This window comes from Ovis aries, chromosome 4 (assembly GCF_016772045.2).
Source record: "Ovis aries strain OAR_USU_Benz2616 breed Rambouillet chromosome 4, ARS-UI_Ramb_v3.0, whole genome shotgun sequence".
Lineage (NCBI taxonomy): Eukaryota > Metazoa > Chordata > Mammalia > Artiodactyla > Bovidae > Ovis > Ovis aries.
In genome coordinates, this window is record NC_056057.1 from 67,125,026 (window position 1) to 67,146,554 (window position 21,529).

At 49.4% G+C, this 21,529-nt stretch overlaps 1 protein-coding gene and 1 long non-coding RNA gene across 2 annotated transcripts; one reads left to right on the top strand and one right to left on the bottom strand.

Annotated features, from left to right (window-relative positions):
- Positions 1-26: 26 nt before the first annotated feature.
- On the bottom strand, positions 27-5,698 carry LOC132659739 (uncharacterized). The gene is made up of 2 exons (XR_009600494.1): positions 5,330-5,698; positions 27-3,358 (listed from the first exon to the last, which is right to left on the bottom strand). It is a non-coding gene; the product is annotated as an uncharacterized LOC132659739 (long non-coding RNA).
- Positions 5,699-11,519: 5,821 nt separating this feature from the next.
- LOC101123289 (indolethylamine N-methyltransferase-like) lies at positions 11,520-21,221 on the top strand. Its single transcript, XM_012176868.5, has 3 exons — positions 11,520-11,695; positions 13,116-13,323; positions 15,223-21,221. Exons 1-3 carry the CDS (start codon positions 11,542-11,544, stop codon positions 15,650-15,652), a joined length of 792 nt encoding a protein of 263 aa, XP_012032258.2. The 5' UTR covers positions 11,520-11,541; the 3' UTR covers positions 15,653-21,221.
- The last annotated feature ends 308 nt before the right edge of the window (positions 21,222-21,529 follow it).

The following is a 21,529-nucleotide window of genomic DNA, read 5'->3' on the forward strand; positions in this document are numbered from 1 at the left end:
AGTAAGAGAAGTAAACTTCAGTGTGATTTGGGCTTTGTTTATTTATTTGTTTGTTTTTATTTTGGAAGTGGGGATGGACCTGTCTCTTGTTACAGCAGTTTATCTTTTCAACCTAAATAATACAAACCATCTAAGGCTATACCACCCTGAACGCGCCTGATCTTGTCTAAATAATAGAAATGATCCCCATGGGGGAATCATCCGTACCAACCTGCTGCAAACTGGGAATGCGTGTGCTGAGATCACCACCTCGTCAGGCCTCCTGGAAGCTGGTAAAGCCTCCCTGGCCAGAGACCACAGGCTGGATAGCCATGACCAGCCTTCTCCACTTACCCCAATACACAGGGTCATTTCTGTATGTGCCCTAACTTGAACACTGCCCAGGGGACACCTCCTGCTCTGCACAATATTCCATCTTCTGCTTCTTTGCTCTCCCCTCTCCTGGTTTTCTGACCTCTTAGTACACAACAAGGTCTGGGTCTCTGGCTCCTGTGGCCTGATTTGGGTACCTTGCTCCAGGTTGGCTGTCTGAACATTTCAACACTGTGCTTCTAAGCTGATGGTCATCAGGATTTTCCCTTCCACTCCAGTATCCCTAAAGGCAGGGGGATCCCTTCTCAGTTTTAAGGTGGTACTTGGGGGTTGTTGGAGGATTTCTTTTCTCCCAGGTTTCTCTGCCCAGATCTTTTGCTCCAAAGGAGGCTGTTTGGAGCAAGTGGCTCTCCATGCCTCCCCAGGTCAACTCAGGCTCAAGATGGTTGCTTCAGGGACCACCTTTTGAGCTGGCAGGCAACGTGATGGGTCTCAGGTAAAAAGTGTCTGACTCTTTGTGACCCTATGGACTGCAATATACCAGGCATCCCTGTCCATCACCAACTCCTAGAGTTTACTCAGACTCATGTCCACTGAGTCAGTGATGCCATCCAACTATCTCATCCTCTGTCAGCCCCTTCTCCTTCCGCCTGCAATCTTTCCCAGCATCAAGGTCTTTTTCAATGAGTCAGTTCTTCGCATCAGGTGGCCAGAGTATTGGAGTTTCAGCTTCAGCATCCATCCTTCTAATGAATATTCTAGATTGATTTCCCTTAGGTTGGATCTCCTTGCAGTCCAAAGAACTCTCAAGAGTCTCCTCCAGCACCACAGTTCAAAAGCATCAATTCTTCGGTGCTTAGCTTTCTTTATAGTCTAACTCTCACATCCATACATGCTGCTGCTGCTGCTAAGTTGCTTCAGCTGTGTTCGACTCTGTGCGACCCCAGAGATGGCAGCCCACCAGGCTCCCCCATCCCTGGGATTCTCCAGGCAAGAACACTGGAGTGGGTTGCCATTTCCTTCTCCAATGCATAAAAATGAAAAGTGAAAGTGAAGTCACTCAGTCGTGTCTGACTCTTATTGACCCCATGGACTGCAACCCACCAGGCTCCTCCATCCATGGGATTTTCCAGGCAAGAGTACTGGAGTGGGTTGCCGTTGCCTTCTCCAATCCATGCATGACTACTGGAAAAATCACAGCTTTGACTAGACAGACCTTTGTTGGCAAAGTAATGTCTCTGCTATTTATTATGCTGTCTAGGTTGGTCATAACTTTCCTTCCAAGGAGTAAGCATCTTTTAATTTCATGGCTGCACCATCTGCAGTGATTTGGAAGCCCCCCAAAATAAAATCTGTCACTGTTTCCACTGTTTCTCCATCTATTTGCCATGAAGTGATGGGACCAGATGCCATGATCTTAGTTTTCTGAATGTTGAGTTTTAAGCCAACATTTTCACTCTGCTCTTTCACTCTCATCAAGAGGCTCTTTAGTTTTTCTTCATTTTCTGCCATAAGGGTGGTGTCATCTGCGTATCTGAGATTATTGATATTTCTCCCGGCAATCTTGATTCCAGCTTGGGCTTCATCCAGCCAAGTGTTTCTCATGATGGGTCTCAGGAACCAAAGCAAAAGAAGGCAGACAAGAGCCCTCAGTTCTTTGTGTTTACCCCTGTGCCTGATTATATTGGTTAGCATTAGGTTAATTTGAGAGAGAGCAACAAAAGCAACTTAGTAAGGAAGTGCTCCAAGAATGATGGGGACATGTCAGAGAACACACAGCCAGCTAAAAGGAACTCCTACAGGCCAAATCTGTGCATCAAAGAAAGTGATAACAATAATATAGGTCATAACCTATGGAATAAAAGAAGAATCCATGAGTCCATATTTACAGTAGGAAACGAAGCCGAAGAAAGAAAGAAGGAAAGCTCCTTTTACATTTGTACGTCAACTAATTAATGCATTGAATAGAAAAATGATAGAATTAACAAATCACTATTCGGCAGCTAGCATAATAATAATTCACTCGGGCAAGAAAGAATCACTAATGGGAACTTCCCTAGCCATCCAGTTAAGACTCTGCGCTTCCAATGCAGGGGGCACAGGTTCAATCCCTCATCCGGAACTAAGATCCTGCATGCCACTCAGCACAGCCAAAAAGAAAAAAATCATTAATGGGTGCTGAAACTAGTGGGTAAAATTTGGTGAGGAATGGGATATTTTTTATTGTCTCAAAGTATCTGTCTGTAAGATATTTCCGTATTACAAAGGGGAAAATAGTCACTTTACAGTAAAGAAAATTGACTGATCCAACATTAGCCAAGCAGTAAAGCCAGTCTACTGAAACCAGGTTACATGGTGAAGAAAAGTGCAGCATTTTTTGCAGGGCACCAAGCAAGGAGTCCAAGGCAGTTCGGTTCAGTTCATTTCAGTCACTCAGTCGTGTCCGACTCTTTGCGACCCTATGGACTGCAGCATACCAGGCATCCCTGTCCATCACAACTCCTGGAGTTTACCCAAACTCATGTCCACTGAGTCGGTGATGCCATTCAACCATCTCATCCTCTGTCATCCCCTTCTCCTCTTGCCTTCAATCTTTCCCAGCATCAGGGTCTTTTCAAATGAGTCCAAGGCAGATGGTGCTCAAAACACTCAAATTCCCTAAAGAGTTTCAGGGAAGGGAGGGTGAGGAAGGAGTCCCAGGATATGTAAGTCAGCTTGTGCACAATTCTCAGGTTGGTTGATGGTGCGGTAACAGGATGGTGTTGCAGGGGTTAATATTATCAATCTTTAGGGGCCAGCAGGTCTGGGGGCTACATATTCACGGTCATCAAGTAGCTAATTTCTTCCATTTGGTGGTGGTTTTAGCATCTGCAAAACAACTCACAAAATGAGTTGATACTCATCAGATGCTGTTATCTGGGTACTTCAAAGAAGAAATTAAGCAGAGAATATAGGAGAGTGATCTGTGCCCGGAAGGCCCCATAGGGTCCTGCTTGGTTCCATGGGGAGTTGTCTTCTAATGAGTACGGAGTTTCAGTCTGTGAAGCTGAAAAAAGCATGTTATGAATGTAGATGTCGGTGATGATTGTACAATGCGAGTATACCTGGTGCAGCTCAACTGTGCACTTGAAACAGTTACGGTAAATTTCATGTCATGTGCATTTTACCGTAATTATAAAAAATAACTATTCTTTTAAAGTGGCTGACACTTAATAAGAGCTATGAGGGCACTAGTTATTAACATTACCATAAGATCTGTATGTGTGTCATCTGTCTCTCTCCTCACTGAAGGAGTTCAGTCTTGGTATAATGAGCACCTCATAAAGGGCAGGGTGGGGGCTGAACATGCACAGTTCATGCAGAGCAACTCATAGAGGTGGACTAGAGGACAAGGCAAGGAAGAGTCCAAAGAGAAACTGCCTCTAAGGAGAGGTGGCAAGGGACAAACTTCACCCGGGTTGAGCCTGGTGAGTGCAACGTGAGACAGAGAATTCACAGAGCAGGGACAGCCCAAGGAGAGTCGGGAGCCCCTTTCTCCTCAGGGCTTGAGCAGGGGTACCTGCAGCCATCATACGGTATACGCCCCCTCTGAGCTTTCCCATTAGTGTCTGAGAAGCAGCTGTCACATTAAGGGCAGAGCGTCTAGAAATGGTGTGGGAGAGACAGAGCCGTTGAGCTTTAAGACCAGGCTCTCATCCAGTTCCCAGCAGATCCCACTGAGGAACATGTGAAAGGGGCTGAGGCATGTACAGAGAGGGGTCTACTCAAATAGACACACATGTCGGAAAGAGCCAGGACCGCTGTTGCTGACCAAGCCTGTACTAGGAGAGACCCAAGGCTAAGAGGGGTTTCCATGCCCTTCCAAACCTGTGGGAACACCAAGTGGAGGGGAAGGCACACTGGACCAGGAGTCAGGAAACCCGATTCTCGCTCCAGCTCTGTCACCAGTTTGCTGTGAGTCTCTGGGCAAGCCACTTACCCTCTCCAGACCCCCTTCCTGGCTGCAGAACAAAGAGATCATACTAATTTCAAAGGGCTGTTCCAACACTTTTTTTTTTTTTTAACTTTCCACTTATGTCCCTACTTTCTTGTGTGTGTATGTGTGTTAATTCTTTTTTTATGTTCCAACTCTTATTTGGGGGAATAAAGCCCATAGTCAGTTTGTACCAAACATTTTACTTTTCAAAGCACTTTCACATCAATGATTTTCTGCTCCCAGAACTTCTTTGTAGATTATTAGATTAATTCCCATTTCTCCAACTTCATCAAAAGGAAACATGAGGCCCAGGGAAGGGAAAAGACTCACCTAAGTTCACCCAGCCAACAGGTGGCAGAGTCAAGACCCGAATTTGGGTCTCCTGACTCTTGTCCGGGTTGCTGTGCCCAGCTAAGCTGGTTTTACCCCACACAGAGGTGTGGTCTCCAGGGAAAAGGAGACTGAAGGGCACTCAGGGGTAGAACCAAGTCAGCCTGAAGGAAAGGACAGCTTTCTCTCATTGGTCTGCCCAGAGGGACACCTTCTCTTCATAGTTCTTCCAGAGACAGAGGGAACATTTCTTTCCCAATGAATCAGCCCAACTGGTACCTTTCTACAATTTCTGTCTGTCTGTCTGTCTGCCTCTCTATGGGAGCACCTTTCCTTAATTTGCACAAAGGCGCCCAGCCCTGACTCCTGGGTTATGCCTCTTTCCATTAGGGGCTGGAGTAAGGCTGCCAGATGGAATACAGAACACTTAGTTATATTTTAATTTCAGAGGGACAATTAAGACTTAGATAATATGTCCTATGCAATTTGGGGAACACAATTACCCTTTAAAAATGTATTTTGCTTATCTTAAATTTAGCTAACTGAGCATCCTATACTTTTACTTGTTCAATCTGCCAGCCCTAGTCTGGAAGCCATGGTGTACTCATTCTGACTCCAGCTCTGAGAGCCAATGGTCAATTTTCTGGGAATTTTGTGAGCCAGTTGTTCAGCCACTGGGAGCTTAAAATCAACCATGGTGGGAGTACTCACAGTATGGAATCTGGCTGCTGCTCCTGCTAAGTCACTTCAGTCGTGTCTGACTCTTAGCGACCCCATGGACTGCAGCCTGCCAGGCTCCTCCAGCCATGGGATCTTCCAGGCAAGAGTACTGGAGTGGGGTGCCATTGCCTTCTGGAATCTGGCAGTCACCACAAGTCAGCACTTTTCTTTTTTTAGAGAGCTGGCTGTGAATCATTTAAGAGGGTTTCCCACATGGTGCTAGTGGTAAAGAACCTGCCTGACGATGCTGGAGACACAGAGACACAGTTTCCATCCCCGGGTTGAGAAGATCCTCTGGAGCAGGGTATGGCAACCCACTCCAGTATTCCTGCCTGGAGAATCCCATGGACAGAGGAGCCTGGCAGGCTATAGTCCATAATGTCGCAAAGAGTCAGACAGGACTGAAGCAACTTAGCACACACACCACGTGAAACATTTACCAATACTCTGTGGTCCAGAGGCTTCCTTGTCTTTAACACAGAGTCACGTCCCTGGCTGCTGCACAGCTGCATGGGAGGCACACACCCAGGGCCTCTGTGGAGGGCAGCCTCGCGGGGACCACTGGTACTAAAAGCCCTTCCCACGCAGGGGGACTACCTGGCCATCTGCTACCTTACCCTCCCTACTATGGCTTTGGCTGTGACCTCTTGTCCATGGCTAAGAAGTTCAAATTTAACCTGGAGTTTCATCACAAGACCTTTGGCCAGTGAGCAGAGGGAGCCCTCCTTCCCCCTTCTCTGCCGCCCTTTGAGCATCTCTCTACCAACTGGGATGCAGGATGGGGGAAAGTGTCCGGGGGGCTAGCTGAGGTGGAAACTTGGTCTTCTCTGGGGCTTCAGGGAGTGAGGGTTGAAGTGAGGGGCTGGTGGGGCCCTATCCCTCTCTTCACGTAGATGTTATGCAAGAAGGGGTTCTGGAGCCGAGTGCTGGACGAGAAAGCAGGAAATGCTGTGGGGAGAGTACAACGTCTGTTCCCAAATACTCTCCGTCAGCTCCTAAAAATGGAGTGAGGCAAGGAAGGCCACCAAGGTTACCAAGCCCAGCCCTACCTGATCCCCCCTGTCAAACACGGGTACTGTGGCGGGGTCAGGGTGTGGCTGTAACCAGGTTCCAGAAAAGTCCTACACGGGGAGTCAGGAGTGCTGGGCAGGGTCTCGGTCCTGTCACAGACTCGCTGACAGGACCCTCAGCCTCCAAGGGCCTCAGTCGAGCCATCTGTAAGATGTTTCTCGGCATCTGCCTGTCTCCCAACGTAAGTATCCTCTCCCGATGACACGGTGATTGGGCAGTGGCCTCTGGGCTCTCCTGGCCAAAATGTCACTCTGCACACTTGATCAGGGAACAGTGGAATGTTCCCTGGTGAGGGAACAGGGGAATGTCCTGGTGAGGAGGGTGGGAGAAGGTTAAGAGGCCACCGGCCCTGGAAGAGCAGGAGGGTTAGGGACGAAGAAATCAGAGAACAGCCTAGCCCTGCAGGCTGAGAGATGGCCCCAAGCCTGGGCCCCAGACAACCTGTTGGAAGTCGCACTTCACTGTGGTTTCCAGGCCACCCTAAACTCAGCCCTGCGCCATCTTCCCAGGTTATCTCCTTCTCAGCCCAGCCGCCTGCCCCCATCTGCCTTCCAAGAAGTCATCCAGGCAGAACCAAACATGCAGGGGAAGCTCCCAGTCAGCCTTGAACTTGAAGGCTTTGCTCCCAGGATGGACTCTCTGAACACTCCAGCCAGAACCTTCTCCAAATCTAGGCCTGGAGCTCCTGTTCTTTGTCCAGGAGGGCAGAGGTTACGCTCTTGGCTGAAAGGTATTGGGACAATGGTTTAATATTTCTCAGAATCAGTTTTATAACCTAACTAGTCTAGTTAGTCGGGGCCCTCCCTCCCGAGAAGCAGAACCAACAGGCTGTGGTGTGTGTATGTGTTAGCTGCTTAGTCATGTTGGCTCTTTGTGACCCCATGGACTGTAGCCCACTAGGCTCCTTGGTCCATGGAATTCTCCAGGCAAGAATATTGGAGTGGGTGGCCACTCCCTTCTCCAGGGGATCTTCCCAACCCAGGGAATGAACTCAGGTCTCCTCATTGCAGGCAGATTCGTTACCATCTGAGCCACCAGGGATGCAAAAAGACATACAGAAAGATTTAAAGAGTTGGTTCCCACAATGCTGGAGTATCACGGAGGCAGACAAGTCCAAAAACTGCAGGATGGACCAGCAGGTTGGAGAATCAGAAAAAGCCAATTCAATAGCCAGTTCAAGTCTGAGAACCATCTGCTGGCAAAATTCACCCTTGCTCAGAGGAGGTCAGTCCTTCTATTCAGGACTTCAACTGGTTGGATGGGGCCCACCCACATTATGGAACACAATCTATTTTACTCAAAGTCCACCAATTTAAATGTTAATCTCATCCAAAAACACTCTCCCAGAAACATGCAGGATAGTGTTTGACTACAGATCTTAGCCCCAGCGCCCAGCTAAATTAACACACAAAAGCAACCATGCAAGTGCTCCAGGGGGAATAGCAAGGAGGAACCATTGTCCACCCTTGACCTAAGGCAGAGCTGTAGGACAGGGCCTCCTCAACTGCAAAAGGAGCTGAAGAGTAAACACCCAGATCTCCCTTTCCTACCTCCCTTCAGTATCCAGCAAATTCCAGAGGGCAGTGGAGCCACAAATATAGTCCACATAAGTTAGTCTTCTGGGGTTCACAACAGAATGCAGAAGGATGGAGAGTGAATAGTGAGAGACGCGTGGAAGATGCTCGGCTTAGCATCTGTTAATACTTCTAAAGTGAACTGTGGACATCTGTGCGCCCGGAGCCCCAGCAGTGGGATGTCGGCATCCAGGGTCCGCCCAGCTTGGGTGAAGAGAGACCACTCTTTCATTCATCGTGCTTCGATGGATGTCCTGGATGGACAGATGAGGCGTACCCCAACTCAGGGCCTCCAGTACCTCCTGCTGCCCAGTGGGATGGATCCAACCTCCCCCACTCCACTGACATTCCAAACCTTCTACCCTCGGACCTCCACCAGCCTGCCCTCTCCATCCCAACTCACATTCTGACTCTGGCCTAGCCAGAGGTCTTCACAGAGCTAGGGTGATCTGCTCAAGATCAAATCTTTTACAGATATGTTCTAAAACAAGGTGTCTCTATGTCAGCAACACTGACATTTCAGGCCAGATAATTCATCTCCAACTGTGAAAAATGAAACATCTCCAGATATGGACAGATGACCCTAGGGCAGCAAAGTACACCCCCATCCCACACCCCAGTAGAGAACCACTGTCCTAAGGTTTGCCTTCATCAATTTGACAGCATTTTGCTCATGCCAGGGTTGTCTCAGACTCTTTTAAGAATATCTGCCTCATCTTAAAACATCTTTCTATATAGTGACTTCTGAATAACTCAGAGAAATTTCCATTCAAGAGGACTTCTCCCTTAATTTAACACAGGCACACATTTTCAAGCTAACTATCAAGAAAACAAATTGCTTAAGTGTCAACCAGATGAGAAAAAAGTCAATCTCATTCTCCACATTAGGAAAGCTACCATCTCAGCATCCTGTTATCTTTTTTCCCACATGAGCCTGTGGGGTGAAGAAATAGTCCAGAACTTGCATATGTAAACATACTTTTCTCCAGTGCATTGTCAGCAGCCACACAGAACCTCCTCTCACACCAAACACCAAAATACTGGGTAAATAATTTTTTTAATAAGCAATCACAGAAGCTATCACAATCAGACAGCTCTAGAACTCTGAACAGGGAAGGATTTTCAAAGCTTAAGTAGAAACAGACCCAAAGGAAAAAAAAAATTCAACACATTTCATTAAAGAAAAAATAAATATTTGTCCTGAAACAGTTAAAAAGTAAAAAGCATTGTTTTTCTTAGAAACATAATTTGGCCAGTTGTTTACCTAATTTACTTATACTAAAAGCTTTAAAACATGGATCCATTAATCCCATGTTTAGGAATCCAACCCAAAGCCTGACTCTAAAATACAGAAAAAACTGACTACATAGGGGTATTGATTACAAGGTAATTTATAATGATGAATGTCTGTAAGTCTCTCACCTGTCAACCACTTGAGGAGCAGGTAGCTCAGGTTAACTTGAACTTCTGTGTACTGCGTATTAGGCAGCACGGAAAATGGACATTTCTAGCACATTTAAAGAGAAACAGAGAAGCGATGCTGACCCCGTGCCAGGACCACCGAGCAGGCACGGGGGTCACAGTGACACGACAGTCCTGCAAAGCCACTGCCGGTTCACGTGTCTGCAGGCACATCGATATTAAGAACCCCTGGGGACAACATGATACACGCAGTCACCAATCACTGTAATCCTCCTAGATTTCATGTTAATTGAATATGAGTATAAAATTCTTTTCTCACAAATTGGAGAGAAGTCTAACTGTATTTTCTTCCAACTGGACAGGAAGCTGTGCTATCATCATTTATTACATAATCAAACCTGTTCCCACTGAGTGGAAATAGCACAGAGTACAGGTTTTAGTAATTGCAATGGATAAAATTAGAGGTTCTGTTCTGTAGGAACTCCAAACGCTGAAACATAAATGTTGATTCTGGGCAGTAGGATCCAGGGCTGTGCTGTTTGCATCACGGGGACCTCAGTATCACCTAGGATTATTAAGGCTGTAAAATCTCAAGAACAACAATCTGCGTTTAGAGGGATCCCCGGGTGATTCCTGGGCATGCTAGTTTGAGCAGCACAGCCAAGCGACCCTGCTAGACCGCACAGCGTGATGAGGAGACAATACATTTGGAGTGATTCTTTATTTGGGCTTTGGACGCTGGCCTTAAATCTACTCCTAGACCCCGTCACTTGCTGCCAGAACCCCCCTGGGAGAAGGCTCATCACCTTCAGCTTCCTAATCTCCAAGGAGTGAGTAGGTCTCAACATCTACTCCACAGTTCGTCACAAAGAAGGCAGACGATGAGTGTGATGGACACACCCGGCACACTACACCCCAGGGTCCCAGACTTGCCCATTTGCAAAACACATTAGAGTTTGCTACCTGAAATCTCTGATCTTAGGTGAATTTGGGGAAGAGATTTGGAAACACTTTTTTTTTTTTTCTGTTTTTTATCCTTTTGGAAACACTTTTTTTTTTTTTAACATAACTTTTTATTTTGTAGATTCACATGCAGCGTAGGAAATAATAGAGAGAGATCTGAGTACATTTCAATGATAGTATAATGGTAGCATCTGTCAAAACATAGTATCACAACCAAAAAATTGTCACAACCAGAAGACTGCTGGAAATAAACCAGCTCCTACCAAGAAGTCAATCTGAAACCTATTCAGAAGTGCAGGCAACCCTTTTGATACAACCCACAGCCCTCATTCATCTGTTACACATTTTACTAGTAGTTATGCGTGTGTGCATTTCTGTGTGTGTTTGTGTGTGTGATTGTGCATGCAAGCAAGTTCCACAAAATTTAATCACATGTTCTGTTTATGAATGCCAACACTTTTAAAGTGATTTGTGCAAACAGAGGCTTCTCAACCTTTTCGGTGGCCCTGGTTACAATTATTTCTATCCTCACCAAATAAAGGATTGATTAAGCAAATAGAGTAAATAGGATTGAAGATAGGAGGAAATATTCAACCAAGTTCAGGACTAACAATTTAAAGAGCAAACTCACTGACCTCAGTGAGTGAAATTCAGCCATTTCTGCATTCTGTTTTCCATGCTACAGGGTTTTCCTTTCTGCGTTTCATTTCCCAGCAAACCCAGAGAGAGAAGGACACTTGACCTATTCCAGATACTTGCCCTCTCTATGCCTTTGTCTTTGTCTATCTCTCTTTGCTCATCTGTGTCTCTCTCTTTGTTCTGTGGCCCAGACCCTCTGCTTCATTCTCTCCCAAATCTAACCCTTGCCAGCAGCATCTACATTCAAAACATCACCTCTCAGAAACGAAATACTGAGACCCACCAATCCCCCCCCAGGAGCATTTGTTGACCACCCTGTTGGTGTTTCTCTGTTTTGATGATTACCAAAGAGATAAACCCCAGCCAGAAAGCTAACATGTGGCCTGACTCCATGATGTGCAATCCTAGCTCCTCCCTGGGAGGGAAGGTCTGTCTGATGAGATTATGAAACTCCCCATGGGCAGGGCCTAGGGAAAGAGGGTAGATAAAATGGGGAACCGCAGCAGGAGAGAAGCAGCAAGGTCCACAGCCAGAATGGAGGGCAAGCTGTACAAAGGACAGGACTACAAGACAGAGTTCCAACCCCGGGACTACTTAAAGACCTTCTATGCCTTCGATTCAGGCACCGTAGCTGAAAATGAAATCTTGAAATTCAACCTGAATAATCTATTTGAAACTTTCTCTCCAGGTGAGTGTCTGGTCTCCCTCTCAGGCAGACGATGGGGCTGCGCCTTACAGGAAGGGCTCTTGGTGGCAGGGGACCTGGCCTCTGGGACACCACTCACCTAGGAGGCTGCAAAGGCAGCCCAGCTGTGAATCCACGAGGACTGTCACTGGTTGGCCACTCGGGGAACCCAAGCACTGGCCTTTGCAGCCCAGGAACCAGGCCTGAATCTTTGACAGTCCATCTCAGTTTCTTGCCCTGTGAAATGGGAAGGTACCTCCTGAACTGTGCGGCTCCTCACAGACTCATGCTGGAAGGGATAGGCAACAACAGATATGAGCATACTGCCTCCCCTTCAGTAACATAAACGTGGCTTTATAGCCTGGTCTCTTGAGCCGCCTTGAAAACCTGATGAAACATCTGGTATATACACAACACAGAAACACTCTTAATCTTTTACACAAAATTAAGAGGGTTCATGGATACCCAAAGCCAAACCACAGAGCTCAGTTTACAAATTTCTGCTCTGAGTTGTCAGGGTGGGGGGACCGGCAGAGATTATCACCCAAGTCCTCCATGCACACAAGGGGAGGCTGAGGTGCAAGACACCAGGCTGGCCAGCCCAGGTCAGCCCACCTGTCACTGGCAGTAGAAAATCTCAAAATCAGTTCATGCAGGGCTGCCTTGCACAGTTGCACAGGGAGTGCACTGAACAACTAGGGGGTTACTCAGTCATTCAACAAACCTTGCCCTATGTATTCGATGCCAAGAAGGAGATCAAGCGAGGTCCACAGAAATACAGACAAATGAAAGCTTAAGGCTCATCGAGAAATTTTAGGAGACTCTGGAGGAAGGACTGGGATTAAGCCTTGGAAAATGGACTGGTTTCAATGGAGGAGGAGGGAGGGAGGAAGCAGGGAGAGGAAGGCGATGTACTTATACTGCTCTTCCCGCAACTCACCACAAGATCCTCCTGCCTTCCGTGATTGGTGGAGCGAGTTTTGAACCCACTGGCTCAGCTCTCGGCCTTTATCAGGATCTCTGTCCTTGCAGCAAGGAGGTGGGAGGGGGCCGTGGGGTCACTCTCACCATTGCTTTAAACCCAGAGTCAGGAGACTTGCCAATGAACCAGCTTCTACCAAGAAGTCAACCTGAAAGCTGCCCAGAAGGGCAGGACTTGTCCTACCAGGGCTCCAGTAGCAACCCTTGAGGCAGCAGGGGGACCCAGTATGTGCCAGCCTGTGCCCCACTCTCCTTTCTCACCCTTCTGAGCCGCAGACATAGGGTCTAGAATCCTCAGACAGTCCACGTAACTGCCCAAGGCAGGGTCGGATCCCCTGGGAGTCACCCTGGGGAAAGGGCAGAGCCTGGCATCTCCATCCACCACAACTGGCATGGAGTCGGGTGTCTGCCCCCCACACCTGGAACACGCTATCTCCTGCAGGAGGCATTGGAGGCGACATCCTGATCGACGTCGGCACAGGCCCCACCATCTACCAGCTTATCTCGGCCTGCGAGGCCTTCCGGGAGATCATCATGTCAGATTACTCAGAGCTCAACCTCCGGGAGGTGGACAAGTGGCTGAAGAAGGACCCGGGGGCCTATGACTGGTCCCCAGCCATGCAATACGTGTGTGGGCTCGAGGGAGACAGGTATCCACAGTCCCCATCCTTCTCACAAGACGTCTCCCATCCTCACAGGCCTGAGTCTGAGCCTGCCACCCTGCATCACTGGCCAGCTCCTTCTAGCTTGTTCCTAACCCACTTGGGTCTCTGGCCCAGAGCACCTCCCTCCCTTTGAGTGAGTCCCACCTGCAGCCTCAGAGTTGCCTGTGATCAAAGCTTCGGTTACCTGATTTGCTCTCCATGTTTTGCATCCCTTCCAACCTGTGGGACCTTTTCCAACCTGTGGGAGCTGGAAGCTCCCCTGATTGCTCCAGCACACGCAGATCTCTTTGCTCTCAAAACTCGTGGTTCAGCTTCCACGTTACCTAGTGTTGGAGGGGCACGTGTTATGGGAAGACATGAGCTTCTTGGAATCACCCACATCTATCTCCTCCACACTGCTACCAAGTCCCAGAGACCAACAGCACTCAGCCCCTCCAGGCACCTTCCCCATCCAGTTCACAGAGAGGGAATCCATCAACCAGAGTCCACGAAACCGAAGCCCAGATGTGGAGAGTGACCTCTAGGTCACCTTAGAGCAGGACAAAGACCAGACTTTAAATTCCTGTCCCATCTTTCGGCCATGGGGGCCTGACCAAATTACAGACTAAGGGCAGCCTGAAATGGAACAGGGCCTCAGGGTCTCTGAGCACAGGGTCTCTGCATCATCCCAGCCTGGGCTTCATACATTCTTGTCATCATTCACAGAGAGCATTCTGAGAGTCAGGTCACTTCCAGATGCTGGGAATAGCACAGTGAATGAAGCCTCTGCCCCGTGGAGCTCACATGCTCGTAGGAAGCACAATGCCCCCAAAGTACATGGAGGAAGGATTCAGGGAAAAACAAGCGTTCTAGAGAAGACTCTCCAGCCGCAGGGGCCTAGAGAGGTATAGGTGCTATGTTAGGTGGGAGGGTGTTTTACTCACCTTGAGCCATCATACGAAATGTCACAGATGCGGTGGCTTGAACAAAGACACTCACTTCTCTCATTCTGCAGGCTGGGAGCTCAGGATCCATCCTTGAACTTGGTGAGGGTGCTCTTCCTGGCCTGTAGTTGCCATCTTCTAGCCATGTCCTCTGAAGAAGGAGAGGGAGAGTTAACTAGGTCTCTAGTCTGTCTTCTTGTAAAAGGCACAAATCCCATCATGTGTGGCCCCCGCTCATGATCTCATTTACCTCTATTTGCCTGCCAAAGGCTCCATCTCCACATACATCCACATACATGTTAGGGTTTCAGCATATGAATATGACAGGGATACAATTCAGTCCCCAGCAGACAGCAAGAGAAAGCCTCTCCTCTAAGAAAGAGCACTTCGAGCAACTCCTTGGGAGATGTGAGGGAGAAAGGATGAGAGTCAGGCAGAGGGGATGGCAAGGGCGAAGGCCCAGCTGTGGGAAGGAGCTGGTTTAGAGAAGGATATTTACAGGCTCAGGGGCTGCAGGGAGGAGGAATGAGGGTGTATTGCATACTGGGGGCAGAGTTTCAGCACGGGGGATGACAAGTTTTGGAATTAGGAAATGGTGATAGTTGCTCACATTGTGAACGCACTTAATGCCCCTGGATTGCAGAGAGTGACTGAAACGGCAAATGTTTGTTATATGCCTTTTGCAATTTAAAATTAATAATGCAATATGCTAAAATTGAGTTATTCAAAAGAAAGACAAAAAAGGAGGAGGAAGAAGAAGGAGGAATCAGATGTCAAATGCACTGTCACCTATCAGCTGTTGTGGCCTTGAACAAATCACTCAACCTCTGTGTGCCTCAGTTTCCTGATCTGTATAATGGGAGAAATATGATGTTCTTCATAGGCCCATAGGAAGCCCTCCTTAGGGTATGGGGGATGTTGTCCTAATTGTCATTGTCACCTCATTGACCCTCCCTCACAGGAGCAAGTGGCAGGAGAAGGAGGCCCGGCTCCGAAGGACAGTCACGCGGTTACTGACATGTGACGTGAACCAGCCCTGTCCTCTGGGGTCTGCCCAGGTGCCCGCAGCAGACTGCGTGCTGAGCCTGCTGGCCCTGGAGTGCGCCTGCCAGGACGTGGACGCCTACCGGGCAGCCATCCGGAACCTGGTGGGCCTCCTGAAGCCAGGCGGGCACCTGGTCACCTCGGTGGCTCTGCGCTGCCGTGAATACATGGTGGGCTCCAGGAAGTTCTTTGGCCTCTGGCTGGAGAAGGAGACAGTGGAGAAGGCCGTGCAGGAAGCCGGCTGCCAGGTGCTAAAGTGCCAGTACAGCCCCATCAAATACTCAGAGGCCTACTGCGTCAACGAGGGCCAGTGTTTTGTGGTGGCCCGCAAGGGCCCCACGGCCTGAAGCCAGTCTGGGAGACAGTGCCTGCCCAGAGGGGGAAGTCAGGGTCCCAAAGTCTAGTAAGTCTGGAGCCCCCTGCTGCAGAGTCAGCCTGAACACCATCACTTCATCTTGCACTATGTCCCCAGGTCACAAATGAAAAGCAAGTTCTCCCTGCCCCCAGCCCAGGGGGCCACCCGCCACACCCCTTTCCATTTCATCCTGCACCATAAGTCAGGAAAATAAAGTGGCCCAGCCAGACGCTGTCTTGATTTGGGTCACCCACCCCCCAATGCAGACCTTGAAACAAGGATTTGAGAGCAAACACTTTACCTGGGAAAAGATCCCAGGAAACTCTAACAGGAACGAAAGGAGGAAAAGAAGGCAGATAGGGGGGCAGGTAATGAAGGTGGGTCATCAATCCATCGCCAGAGTGGCAACAGTTCATCAGAGGGAGGCCTCAGAGTCACCCGTCCTCAGGGATCTGGGACTTTGTCACCAGTATCACGATAGAGCCTCAGCTGAAGCAGGCCAGGCAGGGCAGGGAGTCAGGCGGCTCCATCCACAGGACCAAGAATTGGAGCTCTGGGAAGACCTGAGTCACGTCTCTAGAAGCACCTTCACGGGGTCATGTGTCTCTCAAGACACTCCTTGTCCACACAGCCGGCCAGCTCGCAGCCCAGCCAGCTGCTGACCCTGGGCTGACATATTTTTTCTGGCATGTGGGGGAGTGTTGGCCTTCCGCCACCCAAGCCTGGCTACCTTGTGAAGCCCCTAATGCCCTCTGAACTGGGGCATGGGCCCCTCACAGCTCCCACTGTCCACCGTAGTCCATGCCCCACACAGCAGGCCCCCTGGGCAAATCTTTACCCATTTGCTAGCCTGCTGCTAAATCCCAGTGTTTTCCCAATGGCTTCCATTTGTGTTCTGGGGAGTCCCTGAGCCTTGTGGCAAAGGGCAGCAACAGGAAAGTCCTCTTCCTTCCAACCTCAGTTGGGTCTTGGGGTTCAGGCAATGCGGTGGCCATGACGCCCGTGGCCACCAGAGGGCACTGCAGGACAGAAAGTGGCAGGCAAAGTGCAGCAAGGACAGATGTCGGGGGCCTCCTTAGAAAACTCACCCAGCAGAGAAGCCATGACCCGCATGCTCAGAGAAACCCGACAACCCTTGGACAGTGAGTGCCTCCATGAAAACAGAACTTCCAGTCACTGTGGGTCCTTGACCCTGCATTTCGGCTGGGGCCCGGGAGACCAGGGCTTTGCAGAACGTGCATGTGAGACAGCTGGAAGCTGGTTAAAGGATGGATTCTGATCCGGTAGGTCCAATGTAGTAGAGCCTGAGATCCGCCTTCTCAGAATCAAACCTGAAGCTATCCTAGGCAGCTAATTTGAGGGCCATTATTTTGAGTAGGCAGCAAGGAGTGCCTCTTGTTCTGCTTCTTCCTGAATAACAGGACTCCTGGGCACTCCCTGCGGCTGGCATCCCTAACTTCCTGGTTCCTACCTCCAGGTGAGAGAGGGCGAAGCCTAGCACTCTTCCTGGAAGACACCCCCACCCCTTCTGCCTTCTGTTACCCCTGGTGTGGCGGGCTCTCCTCCCCCTGTTCCTTGATGACCTTCCCCCACAGATGGAAGCCCTCAGGGTATGAGCCTCTGACTCCTCACTCAGCAGTTCTCTGTCTGGCCTGGCAGATTCTGCCGCTCCTGACGCTGGTGTGTGTTTCAAACTACATACCTGCCCCAGCCAGCCCTTCACAGCTCTGGACCTCCCCTCCATCCCCACCCACACATCTCCTGCCGTCCTCTGAGCTCATACAAAGCAGAGGGCAAGGTTTCACGTGAGGCCCAAAGATGCAAAGTGACTTCCACAAAGGGGCTGCCCTCCAACATTCCCAGCTCTAGCCCCTCAAAGAGGACTGGGTAGGGACTGGGGTTGGGGTCCCACCCTGGATATACAGGAGAGTCACCCAGGGAGCTGGCACCTTTGGGCAGCCTGGGCCTCCCCCAGACCAACTACATCAGAAGCTCCAGTTTGGGGGTAGGGACCCAGGAAGCAGCATTTCATCACACTCTCCTGGGGATCTGAGTGTGTAACCCCAGGGGAGAACTACTCACCTGGGCCAGTGCTTCTGAAATGCTCTTTTGCTCATGAACCACCAGGGCTCTGATAAAACCCAGAGTCTGAGTTCATAGGTCTGAGGTGGGCTCAGAATTTGCATCTCTAACCTGTCCCCAGGTGATACCTCTGCTGCTGAGCCCAGAGCCAGTATGGGAAACAAGACTATAGGGAAGGGACCCTCCTCTCAGCCTCCAGCCCGGGCACACACTAGTTGGGAGGAGTTCAGTTTAGATGCTCAGTCATGTTCAACTCTTTGTGACCCCATGGACTGCAGCACACCAGGCTTCCCAGTGCACCGTCAACTCCCAGAGCTTGGTCAAACTCATGTCCATCAAGTTGGCGATGTCATCCAACCATCTCATCGCCTGTCGGCCTCTCCTCCTGCCTTCAATCTTTCCTGGCATCAGGGCCTTTTCTCATGAGTCAGCCCTTCGCATCAGGTGGCCAAAGTATTGAAGCTTCAGCTTCAGCAGTCAGCCCTTCCAATGAATATTCAGGATTGATTTCCTTTAGGATTAACTGGTTTGATCTCCTCACAGTCCAAGGGACTCTCAAGAGTCTTCTCCAACACCACATTTCAAAAGCATCAATTCTTCGGTGCTCAGCTTTCTTTATGGTCCAACTCTCATATCCATACATGACGTCCGGAAAAACCATGGCTTTGACTAGACAAATCTTTTTTGGCAAAGTCATGTCTCTGTTTTTAATATGCTGTTTAGGTTTGGGGGAGGCGAACCAAGGAATAGGGCTTCCCTGGTGGCTCATATAGTAAAGAATCCGCCTGCAATGAGGGAGGCCTTAGTTCAGTCCCTGGGTTGAGGAGATCCCCTGGAGGAGGGCATGGCAAGCCACCCCAGTGTTCTTGCCTGGAGAATCCCCATGGACAGAGGAGCCTGGCAGGCTATAGTCTATGGGGTCACAAAGAGTTGGACATGACTGATTAAGCACAGACCACACATGCTGAGGAACATTTAATAAAATGGTCCAAGTGCAAAGCAATACCTCCTGATGGACCACCATATCCTTCAGACCTAGGGTCTTGAATGATTCACAAAAACCTCCTGAATCGCCAAAGACGTATCTCTCTGTACAGCCTCTACTAATAAGTCCTTAGGAGTATCATTCCTTCTAGAAGTTCATCCGCAGAACAGCTGTGTGTATTTTAGCCTTCCCTACTCTCTGCCCTCCCGACTACAGTGTCCAGCTGCCTTCACTTTCCTGACCTCAGCCCCTCTAACACAGCAGATCCAAAGGCAGAGGCCCCATTCCCCATCCTCGCTCCCCTCTCACGTCCCCACCCTAGTGAGGACACTTCCAGCCATGCCCTCGCCCATGCCAGCCTCCTTCCTCTCGCCCTTGGTCATCACTCCGGCTCACCTGGACCTCTTGATGTTACCTCCTAAACAGCCGTGACATCACCCGACTGCGCTGATCGCTGTCACTGCCTGAGCCCAGCTCTATTATCCTCACATAAACTCTGCCATGGTTTCCTGACGAGTCCTACGTCCATATCTGCAAGTTTGCGTCTGTTTCATCTTTTCTACCAGCCAATGAACTCCTTGGAGCACACAGGGCATGCACACAGGAGGCAGTTGATAAATGAGGTCTGCCTGAAAGAGTCAGGGGCCCTGGTGTCCAGTCTTGGCTCTGATCACTCACTCACTGACATTTGGCAACAACTTTCTTTCCGCCTAGCATCACTCCCCTCATTTGAAATGGTACCCAAAGATGCTTAAACATCAGTTCTGAGGTCCCTGTGAGTGGGCTGCCATACCCTGTATCTTATTCATCCTCCGGTAGCCAGAGGGGTCAGCTGAGTGTCCCGGGAGAAAACAGCCTTGGGTTTCCCATCTCCCTCTCTCCTCACTTCCAGCCAAGCCCGGCCCTGAACCTGGACATCCCAGCCTGAGAAGGGTCGGGGTTCCCACAGCCCTGGACTCTGGCCTCAGGATGGGCATCCCAGGAAACTTGGTAGAAATTCAGATGCTTAGGTCCCAGCCCAGACCTGCAAGAGCAGAGCTGCACTTTGACAAGATCCCTGCAAAGCTCTGCTATAGACATGCAGAGATGAAGACAGGACACAGAGGAGGGAGGGGCCACGGAGGGGGAGCTGGGCTCCTTCCCAGGAGTCTCCTCTCCAGCCCTCCTCACACTCACAGCTCAGCTCAAGGCGTGGGGTTCCTGCCCCCCCCCTCATGGGGCACATGCTCCCTCCTCACCCCTCCATCCCCAACACATCACCTGTTCCTTCATGCACCTGTCATTCTGCTTCTGTGTCCCTCCCTTCCCACCCTGGAGAGGACATTCGTTTCCCTATAGCATACTCAGTGCCCACCACGCAGAGAGACTACACAGCTATTGCTAAGTAAAGACCTTGCCTGTGTGAAAGTGATGATCATGGATTTACTGTTGCTGTTGACTTCACCCTCTGACCTTCAAAGCTACTAAAGCCATCTAATCCAGCAGTTTTGTCTCATTCCCTCTACACGTCAAATGGGCCCCAGTCCAACAACTTGGTGCTTCAGGTAGAAGACTGAGATATCAAAAAGCGTGTGCATGAGCTGGGAGAACTGTACAGCTGACCAAAAATCTTCCCTTCCCAGCAGACAATCTGTCTCATCAAATGACTTTGCTTTTCCTCCCACTGAGAGGACAAGTCCATTTCTCCCCGTCACCTCCCCCCTCCCAGTCTGACTCAGTCACGTCTCTTCGTTTGGTGGATACAACATCAGCAAATACAACGCCAAGACAGGCTTGAAAAAGACTTGCACATAAGGCTTGTTCCATCTCATGCTCCTTGGTATTTACCCAAGAAACTTGAAAACATATGTCCAAACAAACACCTGTACACAGAGGTATACACCAGCTTTATTCATAATTGTCAAAACTCAGAAGCAATGAAGGGATTGCTCGTCTCATAGGTTAACGGATAAATAAACTGATCCATCTAATAAGAGAATAATATGAGGTGCTAAAAAAGAATGATCTCTCAAGCCCTAAAAGTCATGGAGGAACCTTAAACAATGTTGCTGAGTGCAAAAAGCCCATCAGAAAGGCTACATCCTGCAGGATTCCACTCTATGACGACTTCCTAGTAAAGGCAAAACCATGGAGATGGTAGGAGGATCAGCTTTTGCAGAGATGGGGAAAGGAGGTATTAATGGGCTGAGCACAGAAGACATTGAGGACGGTGAAACCACCCTGTATGACACTGTAATGGTGGATGTGTGTCTTTATATGCAGTTGTCAAAACCCATGTACCCCCAGAGTAACCCAAAGAAAGCTGTGGACTTTGAGTGGCAATGACACACCAGTGCAGATTCGCTGATTGCAACAAACGTACCTGTCTAGCAGGGGCTGCTGACAGCAGGGGAGGCTAGCAGGGACGGAGGGCTACGGGAACCCTCTCTATTTTCTGTTCAGTCTCGCTGTGGATGTAAAACTGTGCTAAACAATAAAGTCTTTTTTAAAACAATGTGCTCATACACCAGAGCTTGTTTCCTGTATGGCTGCTCTGGGGACCCTGCAGTTTGGAGCATGTGCAAAAGCCCAGTGGCCTCTGGATCCTGGTAACCATGCCGTTGCCCTTGCCCCAGTCAGTATAGAGCAACCGCCGCCAGCAGAGCACCGAGTAGCCAAACCCGTGCTGGCCAGGAGCCCTGAGCAGCCGAAGCACAGCATCACAAAATAATAATCAACGTTTCTTGGTTTTGGTCTCTGGTTTTGGGGGAAGTTGTTATCACACAAAACATAGCTGAAACACGGAGTTTTTAGTTTATGATG

Coding starts and splice junctions, on each gene's coding strand:
- LOC101123289 (XM_012176868.5), top strand. CDS start 11,542: ATGGAGGGCAAGCTGTACAAAGGACAGGACTACAAGACAGAGTTCCAA. Junction 11,696..13,115: donor ATTTGAAACTTTCTCTCCAG/GTGAGTGTCTGG, acceptor TATCTCCTGCAG/GAGGCATTGGAGGCGACATC. Junction 13,324..15,222: donor TGTGGGCTCGAGGGAGACAG/GTATCCACAGTC, acceptor CCTCCCTCACAG/GAGCAAGTGGCAGGAGAAGG.